This window comes from Pundamilia nyererei, unplaced genomic scaffold (assembly GCF_000239375.1).
Source record: "Pundamilia nyererei isolate P.nyererei 1_Seehausen unplaced genomic scaffold, PunNye1.0 scaffold00084, whole genome shotgun sequence".
NCBI lineage: Eukaryota > Metazoa > Chordata > Actinopteri > Cichliformes > Cichlidae > Pundamilia > Pundamilia nyererei.
Window position 1 is genome coordinate 82,269 of NW_005187485.1, and position 17,525 is coordinate 99,793.

Sequence of the window (17,525 nt, forward strand, 5' to 3'; positions counted from 1 at the left end):
TGTAATGCCAAAATTGTCGTCTAGATTCAAATTCAATGAATGTACAGCCCTATTATGTGATATAGAATGGTACAGTGGTCCCTCACTATAACGCAGTTCACCTTTCGGTCTCGCTGTTTGGCAGATTTTTTTGGTGCAATTTTGCACGCTTTTTTTTGTGTTTGTTTGTTTTTTACAGCGCATTGTGTTCTGCGTTCTGATTGGCTGTAGACTATTGTCAATCAATATCGTGCCGTGTGTCATCCTGTAATGTCGATGAAACGTTTTGCACCATCAAAGGAAACCGCGAGTGCCTTTGGTTTTATTCTGTAATACTGGACTTATTTTTCTACGAAGGATTGAACTTTGAGGGTGTTTAAACAAGAGAGATAAGTGTAAAATGTTCAAGCCTGTCAGAGAAAAGTGTATAAAGTGTGTAGTCACGGCGTTTAAAGCCATAAAACATCTATAATAATTGTAAAACATAAAGTTGACTACTTTGTGGATTTCACATATTGGTTATGGTTATTTTTAGAACGTAACTACAGCGATAAACGAGGGACTACTGTAGTTACATTCTTTTGTCGGAAATGCAGCTGCCCTATCAGCACAAGATTGAACATCTCAAGGACACCAAAATATTTTTTCTTTCTTTTTTTTAATAGAAAATGTTCCATGAGGATGTGGTCCAGGTGGTGCGAAAGAGGCTAGACCAAGAAGAAGATCTTCCAGAGGAGCGGAGACCTACTGCCTTGGCACGATCCTACTACTTAAAGGTGCTGTATGGCTGAAAACACAAAGTCTCCTGAAGTTATGCATAATTGGCTTTAAGCATGATTTATCTTTTTGTTTGCTTGTTTTCAGTTTTATAACATTTATAATTATTGAGTGATTTTTCTCTTTTAGCTGCTCGAGGAGGTATTTAATTGGTTCAACAGCCAAGACCCAAAGGTGTGGGACCCTTGTACCAAAGACTTGCCAGTGTGAGTATTACATTTTTAACATTTTATAAGTTTAAGAAATACTCCATTAAAGTTATGTACCTAGATAGTGTTGAAGTACACCGATTTCACTGATTATTTTAATGGTAGTGATCAGGCGGAGACTCTTACTTCCAAAATCAGACATCTTTTTATTTGCGCTTTACAATAAAATACAGATGCATCCGGAGACCTAGCCTACTTCCGCTACGTCTAGCGAGGTCTGGCTCACAACTGGAAATCAACACAATCTTAGGGGTTCGGTGTCCCGCCCATTGTACCGTCCCCTTCAGCTGTCCTGCCTCCGGTCTTCCCCACCTCAGCACTACAAACAAAATCCTAAATTTACACGTAGCTCTCTAATCTTCGCTACCTACAGTGAAAATATAAAAACACGAGTCCATAATCACATTTCCCTCAAGCACCCCTTTTCACAATAGATACAACAGAAATGAGCACATCTGTGTAAAGCATCACTATAACTAACTATAAAATTAGCTAAAGTCATGTCTCCTTACAGTAAAATACAAAACAAAAAACAAACAGTTTAGATTTACTATATTAGAAGTACAGACTTCACTGTTGATTAGATATTATTAATCCCTCGGATGGGTTCCTCCGGGAAATTCAGTTTCCGGTAGCACTGCACCAACAGAAGTTGCAGAATATGAGCAGAAATATACCATATATACACATATATAAATACAGAGTATATAATAGGGATAAATAGGAATAGGAATACCAGGGAATTGCACATTTCAACTATTGTGAATAGGAATGTAGGAATATCCTACAACCACTGAGGGTTTTTTTTTTTAACCAAAACTGAAATCTTTGATTTTTTTTTAATCAATATGTCCATGTTTCTTTGATGGCATACTTTGTCAGCATCTTCACTGCTAGTGTTGCACAGCAGAAAGACAATCTGTCTTTGGTCAGAAAATATGTCTCTACTCGGGCGGTGCTCTTGGCTAGAGATGGTGCATTTTTCTTTCTTTCTTCCTTCATAAAATGATCCAAAGGTCTTCTATTAGATTCATGTCAAGTGATTGGATCATAGTCTTTCAGTTCTTTTACATGTATGTCCAACCCTGTGAAATGTCTGGTGTTCATTTAATAACTGTCTGGAAATCACAGCTCTGCTTAATTTTGTTTCAATGACAATAGGTTTTCTAACTTCATCGCCAGAGTATTTGCTTTAGTTTCTAATTTTGAGGCTTTATTATTAGTTTAAGCCTGCAGTTATTGAGATACAAGACATTATATAGAACTGTAAATATTTTAAGTGTTAAATATTTTTATCAAGTAGGTAAATTTATGTGGGTTTCTTCACTTCTGATGCATGCTGTATAATGAAAAGGGAAAGCACCATTCTGTTTTTGTGCTGCTTCAATTTTTGAACTTCTGAACTCTCTCTTCAGGGGGATGTTGTCCCAGGCTGTTCATCCTCCTACAACAGAGCATGTTTATGCTCAGTGGCAGGAGAGAGAGGATCTTTCATCTAGAACTCCACTGGGACTCCTGCAGGAAGACAATGGACAAAGCTTGGATATAAAGGAAGAAGAGGCTCTTTCTCCAATGTCTAGGGAATCTTCAAGCCTGAACCATTTTAAAAGCAGCAGACTCAAATTCAAAGGTGACGGATTTAGTTTATGAGAAAATGTTCTTTTTTTTTTTCTGTTTTTTCTCTTCCACTAAATATTTACTTTTGTGTGTTTACTTAGGAAAAAGAGGTCGGCTTTCAAAAGCTGATCTAGACACTGGATGGTCTAAAGATGATGAGAGACAGTGCTCTTTGTGTCAAAAATATGGAGACCTCAAATCGAATGTAAATAATTCCCAAAACATTAAAATTGAGTGGTTCACAGAAGAATGCAAACACAATTCACTTATTTTTGTAAATTCTCCATTCTCTTTGATTAATTTCATGTTGGATTGTGTTGTTTCCTTTCTCAGGAAGCAGGCAGGTTACTGTATTTGGGCCAGAATGAATGGGCTCATGTCAACTGCTGCCTGTGGTCTGCAGAAGTTTTTGAAGAGGACAATGGCTCTCTGCTGCATGTACACAGCGCTGTCACAAGGGGACGTTTGATGGTTAGTTGTTATCACCCTGATGAACTGAAAATTGCTTAAAATCTGTAGAGTTGAACCAGATCAGTCTTTTTATTGTAATTACGTTAACCCAAACTTTATTCTTCACTCTTCACTGTCATTAACCCCAATCGTCTTCAGCGATGTGAACGTTGCAATCAGTCGGGTGCCACTGTGGGCTGCTGTCTGACATCTTGTCAAAGCAACTACCACTTCATGTGCGCCCGCTCCCGTCAGTGTGTCTTCCAGGATGATAAAAAGGTCTACTGCTATAAACACCGACATCTCATCAGTGGCAGGGTAAATTCTCCTCTCCCACCTCGCCTCTTTCAGGATTTAAACAAGTTTGAAGTACATTTAAAAAAAAAAGAAAAAAGAATATTTTTATTTAAACCCTAATTTTAGTTCTGTACCTTTGTTTTACAGATGATAACTGGTCAGGAATTTGAAGTAAACCGCAGAGTGTATGTTGATTTTGAGGGGATCAGTCTCCGCAGAAAGTTCTTGACTGGGTTGGAGCCAGACCTTATCAACGTGATGATCGGTAAGCTGTTTTGTTTTAGTTGATTGCTTGTTTGGGCCCTTAAAGGTGTTCATTAGAATCTGCTTTTGTTAAACTCAGAATTGGTCTCCACATTGTTACGGCACAGGTTCCCTACAGATTGAAAATCTAGGTGTGCTGACAGAACTTTCAGCGAACAAAGGAAAATTGTTTCCTGTTGGTTTTCAGTGAGTTGTATATTCTGCTTTTAACATTAATTATACTTGATAACACTTGATTATATAAAGAAATTATATTTGCAACATTGAATGAATTTCCCTCTTCCATAATAAGGTGTTCTCGGTGGTATTGGAGTACGGTTAACCCATTGCGGCGGTGCAAATACACATGTACAGTCCGAGAGGTCCGGCCAATTGTCCCAGAGAAGCCAGTTGAGGAGATGCCGAACCAGGGAGATAATCACACCATTGCTCACAGCCCCCGTCCAATACCTGGTGTGTTGATTTGTTTGTTTGTTTTGGGGGTTTTCTTTACTTCTGAAAACTAGATTGCCTTAACAAGTGATTCGCTGTATTCATAAATCATTTCTATCACTCTTCAGTATCAAAAGCTCAAGACACTTATCTATCAGAGTGCCACCCCACAATGGAGGAAACCTCGATTCCAGGTATCCACCCAAAGTCAGATCACGGTGCAAGGCCAAAGATTCCCCAACCCAGGAGACCAGCTGGAGGAATGTCAAGACCTCTGCCTTCCCCAGGTATGATAGAAATTGTAACCTGTTCTTATTTAGAAACATAATAAATAAGCCATCACAGAATGTAAATATAACTGATTATTTCTGTTTTCCCTTAGGAGTAGCCCAGCCCCACCACATACTGACCATTAGTGATCTAGAAGAGACTCGAGGAGTTCGTCGCCACGGCCCACACTCACAGACAACAGGTCTGCGCAGTCACAGGTCCCCCCCTCCTCTGGGTCCTGTAACTGGACCAGTCACTCTCCGCACTGGAAAAAATCCCCTCCCTACCTCCCCCTTGTTCCCACTTGGTGCAACAGACAGCCTGATAAATTCTACGTCATCCCGCCCAGTTGGAAGTAGAGGTTCTTCCTCTGTACGATCCTCTGGGAATACAGCCCACTGTAACTCGTTATTCTTTCCCCAGTCTCCCTGGCAGGAAGGTGCTGGAAATTTTCCCTCTCAAAGTCTACCCTTCTCTTCACCTGTACAACATTTACCCAGAAGTCGACTGTCGTTTGATCTAAGCCAGTCGGACTCAGTCGAGGTGCCACACAACTTCTTAGCTTCACCAGAGCCAGAGGATGTCTCTCCAGCAAATGGTACATCACCCCAGGAGGACTTGGACCAACAGAAAGATGAAGAAGAGTTTCCCTACAGTTCATTCCACAAGGACCCCAACTTGAGTCTGGGCCAAGAGATGCGGACAGAACTTGAAATTGAAGAAACCCTCTTAAATGAGGGGGTGGCAATGAATTGTGGGGAGCAAATAGTGGTGGAAGGTGATGATCAAGAGGAATTTTGGGGAGCAGCCCAAGAAGTACAGAAGAAGAAGACCCTTGTTGCCAGTTTGCCACGGTCTGCAGCCTCAGCCAGGGATGACCTGGGTAACACATCCTCAGATGAAGATATGGAGCACTATTTTGACTTCTCTCGCACAATAGTCAGCTGCCCGGGATCAAAAGATCACTCGAAGTCTCCATCCTCGCCTTCCTCTCGACCTATGGCTCAACTGGATGGGGTAGATGACGGCACAGAGAGTGATGCAAGTATAGCAACCAGTGATGATGCTCAAAAAGTTAACAGTCAAACTCAGATACAAGCCAAAAAACTAAATGATAAAAATCTTCCTGACTTTGAAACCGCTAGCAGCACACAACCTTCCAAAGAATCATCTGATGATAAGCGAACAGATTCTTCTCCAGTCACGATTTCAGAAGCCACAAAAGATCCCGCTGATGGTTCAACCCAAGATGCACCTAAATCTTTTGATACCAGTCAAAGCTCTGAAACCCCTTTAGTAAACCAAGAGCCCACCATGCTTTCTTCTCCAGTTGATAACATTCTGCCTAACCTAACTACAAATGTGCCTGAAATCCCATATTCAGAGGGGTTATTGCCAGGTTCCAGTTCAGGGTTGTCCTCTGAAACACCTCTTCTTCTTGAGAGATGTGACACTAACCCACAGTTCACCGAAATGCTTCCCGTGCTGCAAGACACACCACTTGAGACCCCCGAACCTTGTAAAGCCCTGAACTCATCACCTGACTGCAGCAGGTTTATATCACCAGCTGAGGGGGCTAGTGTGTTGATGAATGACTTATCATCTACTGCAACAGAGGCCCCAGTAGCAGGTTCTGCTGATAACAGTCAATGCTCTCTGTTGAGTCTTCTTCAGCCTTCCCCTTTAATGTCAACAGATGTACCAAACCCCTCTCAAGGACTAGTAGACCCTCTCCAGATGTATTCTTTGCCTACTTTCAGTCAGCCTCCCTTAACAAGTATTACATTGCAACCAGTGACCGCTGTACAAGAGTCAACAACTTTACCGTCCCTGGAACCTGCTAAACTGACAACTCTTAGTCCCGTTGGAGATATGACACAGACACTACTAAATGTCGTGCCTCAGAATGATCCAAGCTTATCAGCTACTGTTTCTCTACCGGTGTATGCCACACAAACACAGCCACTAGGCTCTACAGCTGTCAGCATTGTTTCCTCCTCTGCAGCAATATCGCCTCTGTCTGGACTGTCAACACACTGTTCAGCTGCTCCCACACAGGTACAAACCACCTCAGCTCCGATGATCCTAAATGGTTACAGTTCTTCTGTCCAGAAGGAAGCTACAGCTGGCCATACAATCTCCATCAATTTCGCTACACCCAGGCCAACTATCGAACCTCAGCAACCAGTGGTACCCCAGGCATTACCGGGTCATGCCATTCTTACTGTGAAGGAGGTGGGAGGTCCAAATGTAGACCCTACACCACATGTACTACTGGTGAACCGCCTTGGGCAGATCTTTGTGAAAAACCCTGAAAGCAACACTTTCCAGCTGCCTACTCCCAACTCCCCATCCTACAACTGTGTCACTCAGATTGCTAGCCTTTTGCAGAGCAACGCACTGTCAGCCACACTAGCTGCAGCTGGTAATATGACTGCACCACCATCTGTGGCCAATGTGACGACAGTACCTCCTCCACTAGTCACGCCTGCAGTTCAGAATCCATCTGCTGTTACACAGCTGCTCACACACAAAAACAATGACACAATGGTAATGTCCAATGTGAAGAAATCAAGAAAAACTTCAAAAACACCAAAAGATGAAACTGCTCCAGATTCAAGAAAACCAAAGAAGAAGAAGGATTCCAGCGCGTCAAAGAAATCTAAGTCCTCCAAGGCCTCAGGGCAGCCTGCTCTGCCATCCGAGAATCCTCCCATGAGTCCTGCTGAAAGTGCCCAAGCAATTATTAATCAAGCAATGGCGAGTAACTACACCCCCAAGTGGAGTGGGCTTCGAACAATGAGCCCTTCCTCACTAGTTTTGCCACCCGGCTTGTTAATTGAACCAGATCCTCCAGAGTCACCCCGCTCTCCATCACCACAACCTAAACCAGTTCCCCCACCCCGCCCTCGCACCCATGTCCGCATGAAAAGAGTGTCTTCACTTTCAGACCGCATCGTCACAAAGAAATCTAAGGTTGACTTCCTGCAACCAGAGCCCGTCATCGAGGATGAGGAGCGTCGCAAACCAGCTTTTCCAAGCATCTCCAGCAGGGCCTCAGGAGTCCGAATCAAGACCCCCACAGTGAAAGGAGTACTGAACTTGGACGAGTTAAAAGAGGAGCATCTAAGTGATTCTGATAGCTCAGGGTAAGTTTTTACCTATCTGAATTCATTTTTTTAGCTGCCCTGCTGGTTATTGTGTCAGTGATCATTTAGGCTGACAAAAGAAAGAAAAATTCACGTAGTCAAGCAATTGGTGGCTATTGGCTATTGGTGGTATATGTTTCCATTACTCAACGAATTGATGTCTTTCGATTTTTAAATACAGTCCACTTCAAAGAAGTTGGAACGTTGTGTAAAATGTAAATAAAGCATTTCAGTGACTTTTAAATTATTTCAGTCCATTGCTTAACTGAAAAAAGTACAAAGGAGTCATGAAATGTTCATTGTTTTACACAGGCTCATTCTGAATTCTTTGCCACCAGCATGTTTGAAGTATCTGGGACAGCAGTGAGTTTATCACTGTGCCGCGTCACCTGTTCTTTGAAGTAGCGTTTGGAAACTGAGACCACATTGCTGTAGTTTTGAAAGTGAAATGTTTTCACAATCTTGCTTGATACCATATTTCAGCAGCCCAAAGACGAAACCTACAAATCCTGTATACCTTATGCAGTATTTTATTCAGCTTTAAAGGGTGCCTTCGTAGATGTGCAATTTACCCACGCAGTTAGTACTAATGAGGCCTTGTACTATCTCAAATTATGGCTTTCATGGAGTTTGTGGATAATAGGTCTGATGATTGTTCTTCTCTCTCATAGAAAAACAATGATTTTGCGTCAGAGAGCCTGAGAAACAAATATTTATGTATATGAAGTCATTTTTAAAAACAAAATAATTGTTTCCACTTGCTTTTCCCAGATCAGAGCCTTGGAGTTTCATGTCTGTGAGTGAACAAGGCAAACAGCAGGCCTGGGAACCAGTGGGACACAGCACACTGACTGACTGGAAGAAATATTCTGGTATTCTTGAGTTAAAACTGTATAATTTCAAGAGTTTAAAAATACCAGCCACAATTAATATATCACTGATTAATGAATGGTACCTTTTCGCTTCTGCGTCCTTTAAATGTGTTGAATTGTTTAAGAACAATGTGAAAAAGGAGCTCTACGGATTGTGTTTTGTTAGGCGCTGCTTCTGCCTCAGATGACGAACCACCTCCATCTGATGATGAGGGATGTCCAACGAATAGAGACCAGCCACACTTACGATTCGAGATAACCAGCGATGACGGCTTTAGCGTAGAGGCAGACACCATTGAAGGTAAGGCCAGTGTTACATTTTTAAAAATTAGCATCGTAATGTTCTCGTTTTTTATGCTCATTGCTTTGAGCTAATCCCATCTAATTGTCGACTCTTCCTTCAGTGGCTTGGAAAGCAGTCACAGATGGGGTGCAGGAGGCTCGAGCAATTGCAAGGTTGAGGCCACTGACGTTTCAGTGGCTCAGCGGTCCCCGTATGCTGGGTCTGGTCCATGACGCATTAGTGTTCTTGCTGGAGCAGCTTGAAGGAGCTCACCGTTGCCAGCGCCATAGTTTCCGTTTCTTCAAACAGTTCAGCCAGGAGGATGATCTACCCGTCAACCCCAGTGGCTGTGCCCGTTCAGAGCTTTACCTTAGGTATGTTTGCCCTTTAGCCTTTTTTCCGTTAGTACCTGCTTGTGACTTAAGGCAGTACAACTCGGCTTGACTCATTTTCCATTACAGTTGAGCAGCACCAATGTGCGTGGGGTTGTTATAGCAACACGCCCGGCCCTCCTGTGGCGTCATTTGTATGCAACACAAACGCTACAACAAAGATGGACGTCAAGGCGATGCAATTCCTGCTGCTCAGCCTGTGGCTTTTAATTAGACCGCCATGGTGTTGTTTCTGTGCCATTTCCCTCATCGCCGGGTTTCAAAAATGGCGGTTTTGATTTTTGGAAGAAGAATCCAAACTCAGGGTACCAGTACTATCAATTAGGTGGGTGACCTGGTACTGTCACCTCAATTGACAGTACTGGTACTGTCACCTCATGTAAAGCCACCCAGAGTAGGTACTAATGGAAAAGGGTTGTTGGATTCATCCTGGAGAGAGTGAGTCAGAAATATATAACTCTTCTAGAACTAACAGCAGTTTATTTGCTCCAACAGGAAGTCTACATTTGATATGTTCAACTTCCTGGCTTCTCAGCACAGACAGCTTCCTGACATTGGGCCTTACGATGATGAGGAAGACGAGGTTCTTTTGAAGTCCACGAGGTCAGGCTTTAGTTTATATTTCCTGGATTGTAATGCCATATTAGGACTTTCAAACCGCTTTTCTCTGAAATATGTTGTGCAGCTTCATATTGTAACTGCACACCACTTTTTTTTCAAAACTAAAATATACTTTTTCATAAATATATTGACTATTGTCTTTTTTTTTTTTGTATGCTGCAAAACAGTGGTGTTGAAGTTTTGGGTCAATTAATTTCTGCTCCCTTTATCAGACGAGCCACCAGTTTGGAGTTGCCCATGGCCATGCGCTTCAGACATCTGAAAAAGACTTCCAAGGAGGCAGTAGGAGTGTACAGGCGAGTTACATTTGTAATTCATCATTGCTACATGAAATAGTAAAATGCATTGTTATACAATGCTTAAAATACTCAGTTGACAACATCATGTTCATAGCCTTGGCTGCAAAAGCCACAAATATTAAAAAAAAAAACAAAACCTCAGAATTGGTTTCACTTCTTAATCTTAATGCCAGTATGGCATTTAAGTTCCTGTTGCATGTAATGAACTCAGAGCTCTAACTGTGTCATCTTCCATCTCTTTAAAACCAACACAGGATATGACTTGTCTCTCTTTGGAATCTTTTATCATTTTCACACTTTGGTTTGATTCCAAAGAATTGCCTATTTATAAGATTAACAGAGAAAACCAAAGCATTCCCTGTCAAGAGCAGCGTGAGCAGGAGGATTCAAAACTGAAAAAAGCATCCTTCAGTGATGTTCAATGAATATTCAGCATTGAAGTCCAGTTTGTTTTATTTTGTTCCAGTATGGATGACTCTTTAAAACATTTTCTGTTCAGTTTACCTGTCTAAGTTTAATATGTATGACTATTTTTTACAGTGTAGTATAGAATTGTATCTGTGATCATGTTAATGGAAAAGCAAGTTGGAGAAAACACTTTAGCCTTTAGCTCTACCAGAGGTTTCTGTATATTAAAAAGGAGTTTTTCTTTCCCCCTGTCACCAACTGGGGTTTCCTCTCTATTATTGTAGGGTCTTTTCCTTACAATATAAAGCTCTTACCATCCTGTGGTGATGAGAACCACATGACTTAAATGGCATTAGCTTTCATAAAACAAGGGTGATACATAGATAGTCATTTGAATGCAAGTAACAGCTCTTTGGCAGTAATGTGTCATTATTGCTAGCCAGACAACAGAGTCACACAAAACCATTATTCCACACAAATGAATCATAGCTGGCATACATGCACAACAATTCTGCTTTTGCTAACAGCTGTTCAAACATCTGTTTCATGTTAATCCTAGTGAGGCTGAAGAAAAAGCAGCCGTTGGGAAATGAAACAGTGCCTTGGCCAGACATTACGGAGACAGCCTGTTCAACGAGAGCTTTTTAAAGATACTACAAAAACATTCCTACTCTTTGTTTATACTTTGGCCGCATTTAACACGTTTTGCAAGTACTTCTGCAAGACATTGGCTGCGCTGTGACCTCACTCAATTTCTAAGAAAGAAGGTCTTGTTAAACAGAAAACTATTTTTTCACTGCACAATACAGCTTTGTCACTCTGTAATGTCACTGCTACCCAGGAAGCACAAAAGGAGAAGTGGTGGGGGTGGGGGCAATCCTGAGAAAAGTGTCAAAATCTAGTGACAAAGAGCATGTAGGGTAGAGCAGGGCGATATGACCAAAAATATTTATCACGATATACATTAGAAAATTTGCAATAACAATAACATATCCTCAGCATAACCATGTATAATATCCACAGAGGTTATACACACACAATACGGTAATATTATGTTAAAGCACAGTACGTATCACTCCACGAGGCTCCTGACTATGATAGCCGTAATGCTCCGACAATCCATCAAGCGGTGCGGATTCGTAGCTCAGCAAAGTCGTACTAAAACATTTGATAGATTTTCGAGCGCCGTGTAGCACATAAAATCGTTTCGAGGTCAGTAAACACAACCAGAATTCAATATAATATACAAATGTGTTATTGTATAGATTTTTTAAATATCTTCCTATTGCTTTACAATCAGTTTTCATCTTGATAACACTTCCTGTAGGTCTGCTATCCACGGCCGTGGTCTTTTCTGCAAGAGGAACATTGAAGCAGGAGAGATGGTTATCGAATACGCGGGCATCGTCATTCGCTCCGTGCTCACTGATAAAAGGGAGAAGTACTATGATGGGAAGGTTTGTGCATCTTCATCATTGTCATTCTAGTTTTGGTCAGGTATTTCATAGCAACTGGCGATTCATGCTGAGAGATTTCATGAAAAACACCAACAGGTTTCATTTCTGCTCCCTGCAGGGTATCGGTTGTTACATGTTCCGCATCGATGACTTCGACGTAGTGGATGCGACTATGCATGGCAACGCGGCGAGGTTTATCAACCACTCATGTGAACCTAACTGCTACTCTCGAGTGATCAACGTGGAAGGTCGGAAGCACATCGTCATCTTCGCTCTTAGGAAAATCTACAGGGGGGAGGAGCTCACCTACGACTACAAGTTCCCCATCGAAGACGCCAGCAACAAACTCAACTGTAACTGTGGGGCCCGGAGATGTCGTCGTTTCCTCAACTAAGAAATCTCTTGGATACAAAAAGGGGGAGGATCCTGTTTACTAGTAAGCCTTAAATTGTGGTGACACTGGATTGGGGCTTGAGGAGGCTGCGGTCAGTCTGCCCAGCAGGGGGATTAAGCCACTATGAGACTGGCCAGAAACATGGCTAGTGAGAAGTGAGGACATTTTTTGTTTTTTTGGGTTTGTTTGTGTTTTGGGGGTTTTTTTTTTTTTTGGGGGGTCAAGCGGAAGAGGATGAGAACCAGCACAAAAAACAAACTTTGCAGAGTTTCTTGCCTCACAGTGTACTAAAAGGTATGGCTCCCCGAATAATGTAATTGCAGCTGTAATTAAATCAGAGGAAGTAGTTTTGGGTGCTCGTGACAACTGGAGATTTCAAAGTGTGGAGAGTTTCTGGATTTGAGCAGATAACCTCAGATCAAGCCTTATCTGTCACATTACATTACAGCTCCATCCCTGTAGTTGTGAAGTCAGTTCTCAAGCCATACATCACCCAGACCTTTATTTGTACGATTCAGTACTTCTTATGTTAACGCTTTCCCTTTTTTTTTTTCCTTTTTTCTGTCTTGTTTGTGAATAACAGAAAATCAAAACAAAAACATGGTGCTAAGCTTTTTAAAAGCTTTGTCTTTAGTTGGACTAAGATGTCTTGCGAATCAGGAATTGTTTAGCTCTTTCTTTACCCTGCTGAGATCTTAAATTTATGCACTCTTATAAGTCCTCCTGTTGTTATCTTTAAAATCTCACATTCAAAACCTGCTATTCGTCACCCACTTTCTTCCTGTCTTGAGTGTAAAATTAGTGTCTGGTTTCAGAGCAGAAAAACAGTGTCATAGAAACGTCCTCTTGGTATTTTTTTTTCTTTCTTTCTTTGGTTGTTTTTTTTTCATGTAAAGTGTATGTAGCAAAACACTACCCAAGCCAAAATTGAAGATTTCCTTCCTTTTTCTTTCTTTCTTTCTTTTTTTAAAAATATATATATTTTAATACTCTCATGGCAGATGCTCATCGTTACCTATTGCAATAAGACTTTGCTGCCCTGCAGTTGCACATAATTACCCATCAAACATCCAAATTATCTTCATCTTCGTGAAATCTTCTGCAGTTTCTCTTGATCAGGGAGGGCACTGGTGTAAGGCATTGCTACTGAGCATGTACATTGAGCTCCTGCACCGCGATGGTCGAGAAGACAGTGTAGGTGCGTGACTTTTCTAGGTATTGCTGCCTTTAAAATAATGATTGTTGTAGGTGGATGTTCAGTGGTGTCATTGGTGAGGCTAATTGAATTCACACACTGTTCAAATTGGTAGTTATATTTATTCATGTTTTGATTTCTATTTTAAATGGTTAAAGGTTGTGCTTTGTACAAATTGGTGGCGGTCTAGTGAACCCCCCCTTCCCCCTTCCCCTTTCCCATATGTATGCTTTGTTTACACATCATGTCTTTTGTTTCACTAACTTACTTGAATTTTTTTTTTCTCTCTTTGGGGCAGTTGTGGTGTGCGATTAAGCCTTTATGACAGATTGTTCTAAAGCAGGTATTTTTAAAGAATCTTTATTTTATTTTACTTTTATTTTTTTTATGTAGATTACTGATGGTCTTAGAATCAGCCACAGGAGTAAAGTGAGCACTGTTTGCCTACTCAAGCCCATAATTATGTTTTCCAAAATTATGTCATGTTTTGTCTTTTATCACCCACCCACCCCTCCCCCCACCTTGCATGTCCAATCACTGGGATGGAGCCCAGGTTAACTTGTGTCAATCACCTAGCTGATAACAAGAGCAGAGTCACTCCCAACTCCTTGCAAGGATTCTACCTCAGCTGTTTAGACAGATGTTTGGGAATACTGATGCAAAAAGAGAGGATGATGATTTAAAAAAAAAAATAGCTTGGTTTTAATATCCAGGTGTGTGTGTGTGTGTGTGTGTATTTGGAAATGTTTGTCATTTCTATGTATGTGTGCGTGCGTGCGTGCCATGAAGGATGCAAGGCACTAGTCAAAACCTGAAGTTATCATGACCATCTCGCCCAGAATCTGTTAAGAAAGCTGTATGTTCTATATACACATATATATAAATATACATATAAATATATATATAGTAGGGTTATTTTAACGTAAGTGTAAAAGACATCAAAATGAGAAAATATGTGCTCTTTAAATTTACGTCTTTGTTACCATGTACAAATAAACCCTGAGTTTGTAAATATTTGTATACATATTTCTAAACCTGTTTAATTTTTCTATGCACTTTTTTTATTTATAATGTTATTTGCTTAATAAAGATGTTAAGATGTTTGATGAAATGACTGATTGAATGATTTTATTTGCATAGGTCAATAGTATTATAAAGGCAACAACAATTGGAAACAGATTAACATTTAAAAAAAAAACATTACTCATTTGTTCTATTTTGACAAGAATACTGTCGCGGTAAATATGATGGTGGGGAAAACAGGAACTGTGGAATTTTGGTTGAGTTCACTGGAGGAAAAGGCATCTCGTTAGCTGGATGGGTAAAGATAAAGCCTGGCTAAAATTCTGATTCTGTGCTTTGTCCTTCATGCACGTGTTAAGCAGTTTATCTGGGATACAGCAGTCGAGGTTAAATGTTTTCCAGGAGGTAGGTAATAATACATTAATTATTCAAACGTAATAACAAATGAAGCTGCAAATATGGAAGAAGCTATTTAATTTTTTATGGAATGCTTGACTTCCCCCGTCATCAACATGCACGCATAAGGCATGCCTTTTATCGCTCCGCTTCTCTCCGTGCTCGTAGCAGCCTTTTTGGGAGTCGGGCTAAACAGTCGCTACACTTCAGTCTTATTTGTTTTAAGTTTTGCAAGAGCAGCTATGGCGTCATTACGCTCCATGTGTTTGAGCAGTTTAGCCAGGTGCCCTACAGTCCAGTCGGGGTTCTTGCAGGTCACCCCCTCCAGCACAGCTTTTAGGGGGCTTTTGCTGTCCTTCATAGAGTAGGTGTAAGTAATCCAGGTGGAGGGGAAGGCGCAGTGCGACGCCAGATGTTTTGTGCTCTTTCTTACGTGGCTCTCTGGATCCAGCAAAATCACCAGCTCTTCCAAAACATCCAAGTTGTCCAGCACGGTCTGTAGAGGTGCAGACAGGATGTCTGCACCTGCATTTGAAAGGGGAAAAAGAGCATCAATGAATGATGTCAGTAGGTTAATGAAACAGACTTTCATTCGTCAACAGGAACACAAAATGGCAGTTTCCGCCCACTTTTATCCCTCACTAGACAGTGGTTTGGATAGGCGTTGTATATTTTGAGATAACATTAAGTTCGACTCACAAAGTATGTCCTCTACGTCACTGCCATTAGATGAACCTGTCAGGGGGGCGAATCCGTCATTTATATATGAGGGTTGCCTGCAAAAAGCCTTTGCTGTTTACATAAGGCAGAGGAGAGAGAGTGTCAGAATCATATTCACCAGCTTGAAGCTAGAGGGTATTTTAAAGTTATTTTAAAATAACCCTACTATATTGGTTGTAAAATTACATTCTGTAACATTTTATGGCAACTTCTCTTTATAAACCCAGTGGTCAGCTTTTATGTCGTTTCTTAAGTTTCCAAGACCTTGATGTGTGCACATTTGTTTATCTTCGATCGTCTAGTTTCGGTATACATACCTCTTTTCCGTTTGAGACCAAACACATAAGCAGACAAGGCAACGAGCACAATGGAAATTAAAATGGCTAATGGTACTGCCCCTGCAGACACAGGAAAAAGTCCAGGTTACATTTAAATGTAACTGTCAAGAAAGGTGTCTCAGGTGTACAGTGAAGTGCACGCGTAACTTACAGGCTGCCCTTGACACATTGTGAGAACGTGATGGTGGTGAGGTTGGTGTCAAGTTAGGTCCTTGATATGCCAGAGTCTGGAATGAAAACAGAATGGATGTTTTGGCTGTTGCTGATGAGGAAGAAACTCCTTCTTAACCAGCTCTCCACAAATATCTTCTGTTGCTTCTTTCTGTTGTGTTTCATATTTTTAGTACCACTACTACCACAGACAGGCAACCCCTATATATTTATTTATTACTGGTAAAATTTACAATTTACACTAAATGCAAAAAGCCTACTCACTGTGACAGGGAAATCTGTTGTCGGGATTCTGCAGAAAAACAGAAAAGGGGTGGGGAGGAATGAAAGTCTGTAGATAAAACAGCGAGAGTTTTAAGAGGAAAGCGCTCTTATTGTGCCTGCTTATTAAGCCGTAAAAGAGATAGTGAAACACACACACACACACACTTTGATGAAAATCCCCTGCGGTTCAGAGAGACCATCACATCCCCTCAGCTGTTTACCTGTTTCTCACGGTGATGTGCTTGTTGTCTTACCTTTGCGTAACAGGCACCTTGCCGCAAACGGTGTCAGCTGTTGTGTTGCAAGGTCTCTCAGTCTGAAACGGACACAGGCTACAGAGTGTGCAGTGGAGGCTGCTGCCATTGTTAAAAGTGTTTGTCTTGCACGGTTTTGTTGGTGCCTCGTGTCGCCCTCCGTCATCATCAAACCCACAGTTGGGGGTAATTTCATGACCTACATGAATATTAATATAATATAATATAATATAATATAATATAATATTTGACCTACCTGGCTTTATAGGGGTTTTCGCACACGGGATGCATGTTTGTTGCGCCTTATCCCAGATGGTTGTTAGATCGTGGCATTTTACTGAGTGTCCAGTGTTACTCATCGTTACTGAACTGAGCTTTAGAGCAAAGATTCTGTCTCTATAACAGCCCCATAGCACCACCCCTTCTTCTACATAAGTGCGGTTAGAGTTCCGTAGTACATGTCATCGTTTCTTCTTTCTCGCTGACCCAAATGTTCTGATATGCTTTTGTTTGTTTGTTTGTTCTTTTAATGAAAGCTGGTCAAATGTTAGACCAGTTTAATATGCAAGCAAGGGACAAATCATACAAACTATTTCGGAGCGAAATCGAAATATTTAAACTCACTCCGTTATTGGGCTATAAAGTGACGGTGTAGAGCAAGCCTATTCAAATGGCGGCCCGCGGGCCAAATGCGGCCCAGAAGCAACCTGCGAGTGGCCCTGCCCGTGGTCCTGGCAGAAACACAGAGAAAACGCAAAAAATTAATTCATTAATTAATTTTTAAAAAATTAAAAATTCCTACAGCGTAGTGTAGACTGTGAATGCAACACTCCTAGTAGCCTAGCAATATTTAACCCGCAATGCACCGTGATGTAAACACATTAAACAATCATCGTAATATATGATGCAACAACAGCATGTCTTTCTCACTCCAAAAGCGCAAAATTGACAATGAAAACTGTCGGTTTAACCCTGCCTGGACTGACAAATACTT

The 17,525-nt window shown here is 41.2% G+C and overlaps 2 protein-coding genes across 3 annotated transcripts in view; one reads left to right on the forward strand and one right to left on the reverse strand.

Annotated features, from left to right (window-relative positions):
* The window catches only part of kmt2bb (lysine (K)-specific methyltransferase 2Bb), a 26,860-nt gene extending 14,478 nt beyond the window's left edge, over positions 1-12,382 (forward strand). For both annotated transcript variants that reach the window (XM_005738394.1, XM_013912246.1), the window contains exons 19-36: positions 645-755; positions 886-962; positions 2,381-2,595; positions 2,684-2,787; positions 2,916-3,053; positions 3,192-3,350; positions 3,477-3,594; positions 3,701-3,779; positions 3,886-4,046; positions 4,154-4,312; positions 4,408-7,444; positions 8,216-8,316; positions 8,483-8,617; positions 8,721-8,973; positions 9,487-9,594; positions 9,825-9,908; positions 11,647-11,776; positions 11,895-12,382. In XM_005738394.1, coding sequence (XP_005738451.1) covers positions 645-755; positions 886-962; positions 2,381-2,595; positions 2,684-2,787; positions 2,916-3,053; positions 3,192-3,350; positions 3,477-3,594; positions 3,701-3,779; positions 3,886-4,046; positions 4,154-4,312; positions 4,408-7,444; positions 8,216-8,316; positions 8,483-8,617; positions 8,721-8,973; positions 9,487-9,594; positions 9,825-9,908; positions 11,647-11,776; positions 11,895-12,170 — 5,445 coding nt within the window. In that variant the 3' untranslated portion in view covers positions 12,171-12,382. The remainder of the gene's footprint in view (positions 1-644; positions 756-885; positions 963-2,380; positions 2,596-2,683; positions 2,788-2,915; positions 3,054-3,191; positions 3,351-3,476; positions 3,595-3,700; positions 3,780-3,885; positions 4,047-4,153; positions 4,313-4,407; positions 7,445-8,215; positions 8,317-8,482; positions 8,618-8,720; positions 8,974-9,486; positions 9,595-9,824; positions 9,909-11,646; positions 11,777-11,894) is intronic.
* Positions 12,383-14,466: 2,084 nt separating this feature from the next.
* On the reverse strand, positions 14,467-17,140 carry igflr1 (IGF-like family receptor 1). The gene is made up of 7 exons (XM_005738395.2): positions 16,788-17,140; positions 16,532-16,730; positions 16,278-16,305; positions 15,994-16,069; positions 15,822-15,902; positions 15,484-15,576; positions 14,467-15,309 (listed from the first exon to the last, which is right to left on the reverse strand). Exons 1-7 carry the CDS (start codon positions 16,888-16,890, stop codon positions 14,984-14,986), a joined length of 906 nt encoding a protein of 301 aa, XP_005738452.1. The 5' UTR covers positions 16,891-17,140; the 3' UTR covers positions 14,467-14,983.
* Positions 17,141-17,525: the final 385 nt, after the last annotated feature.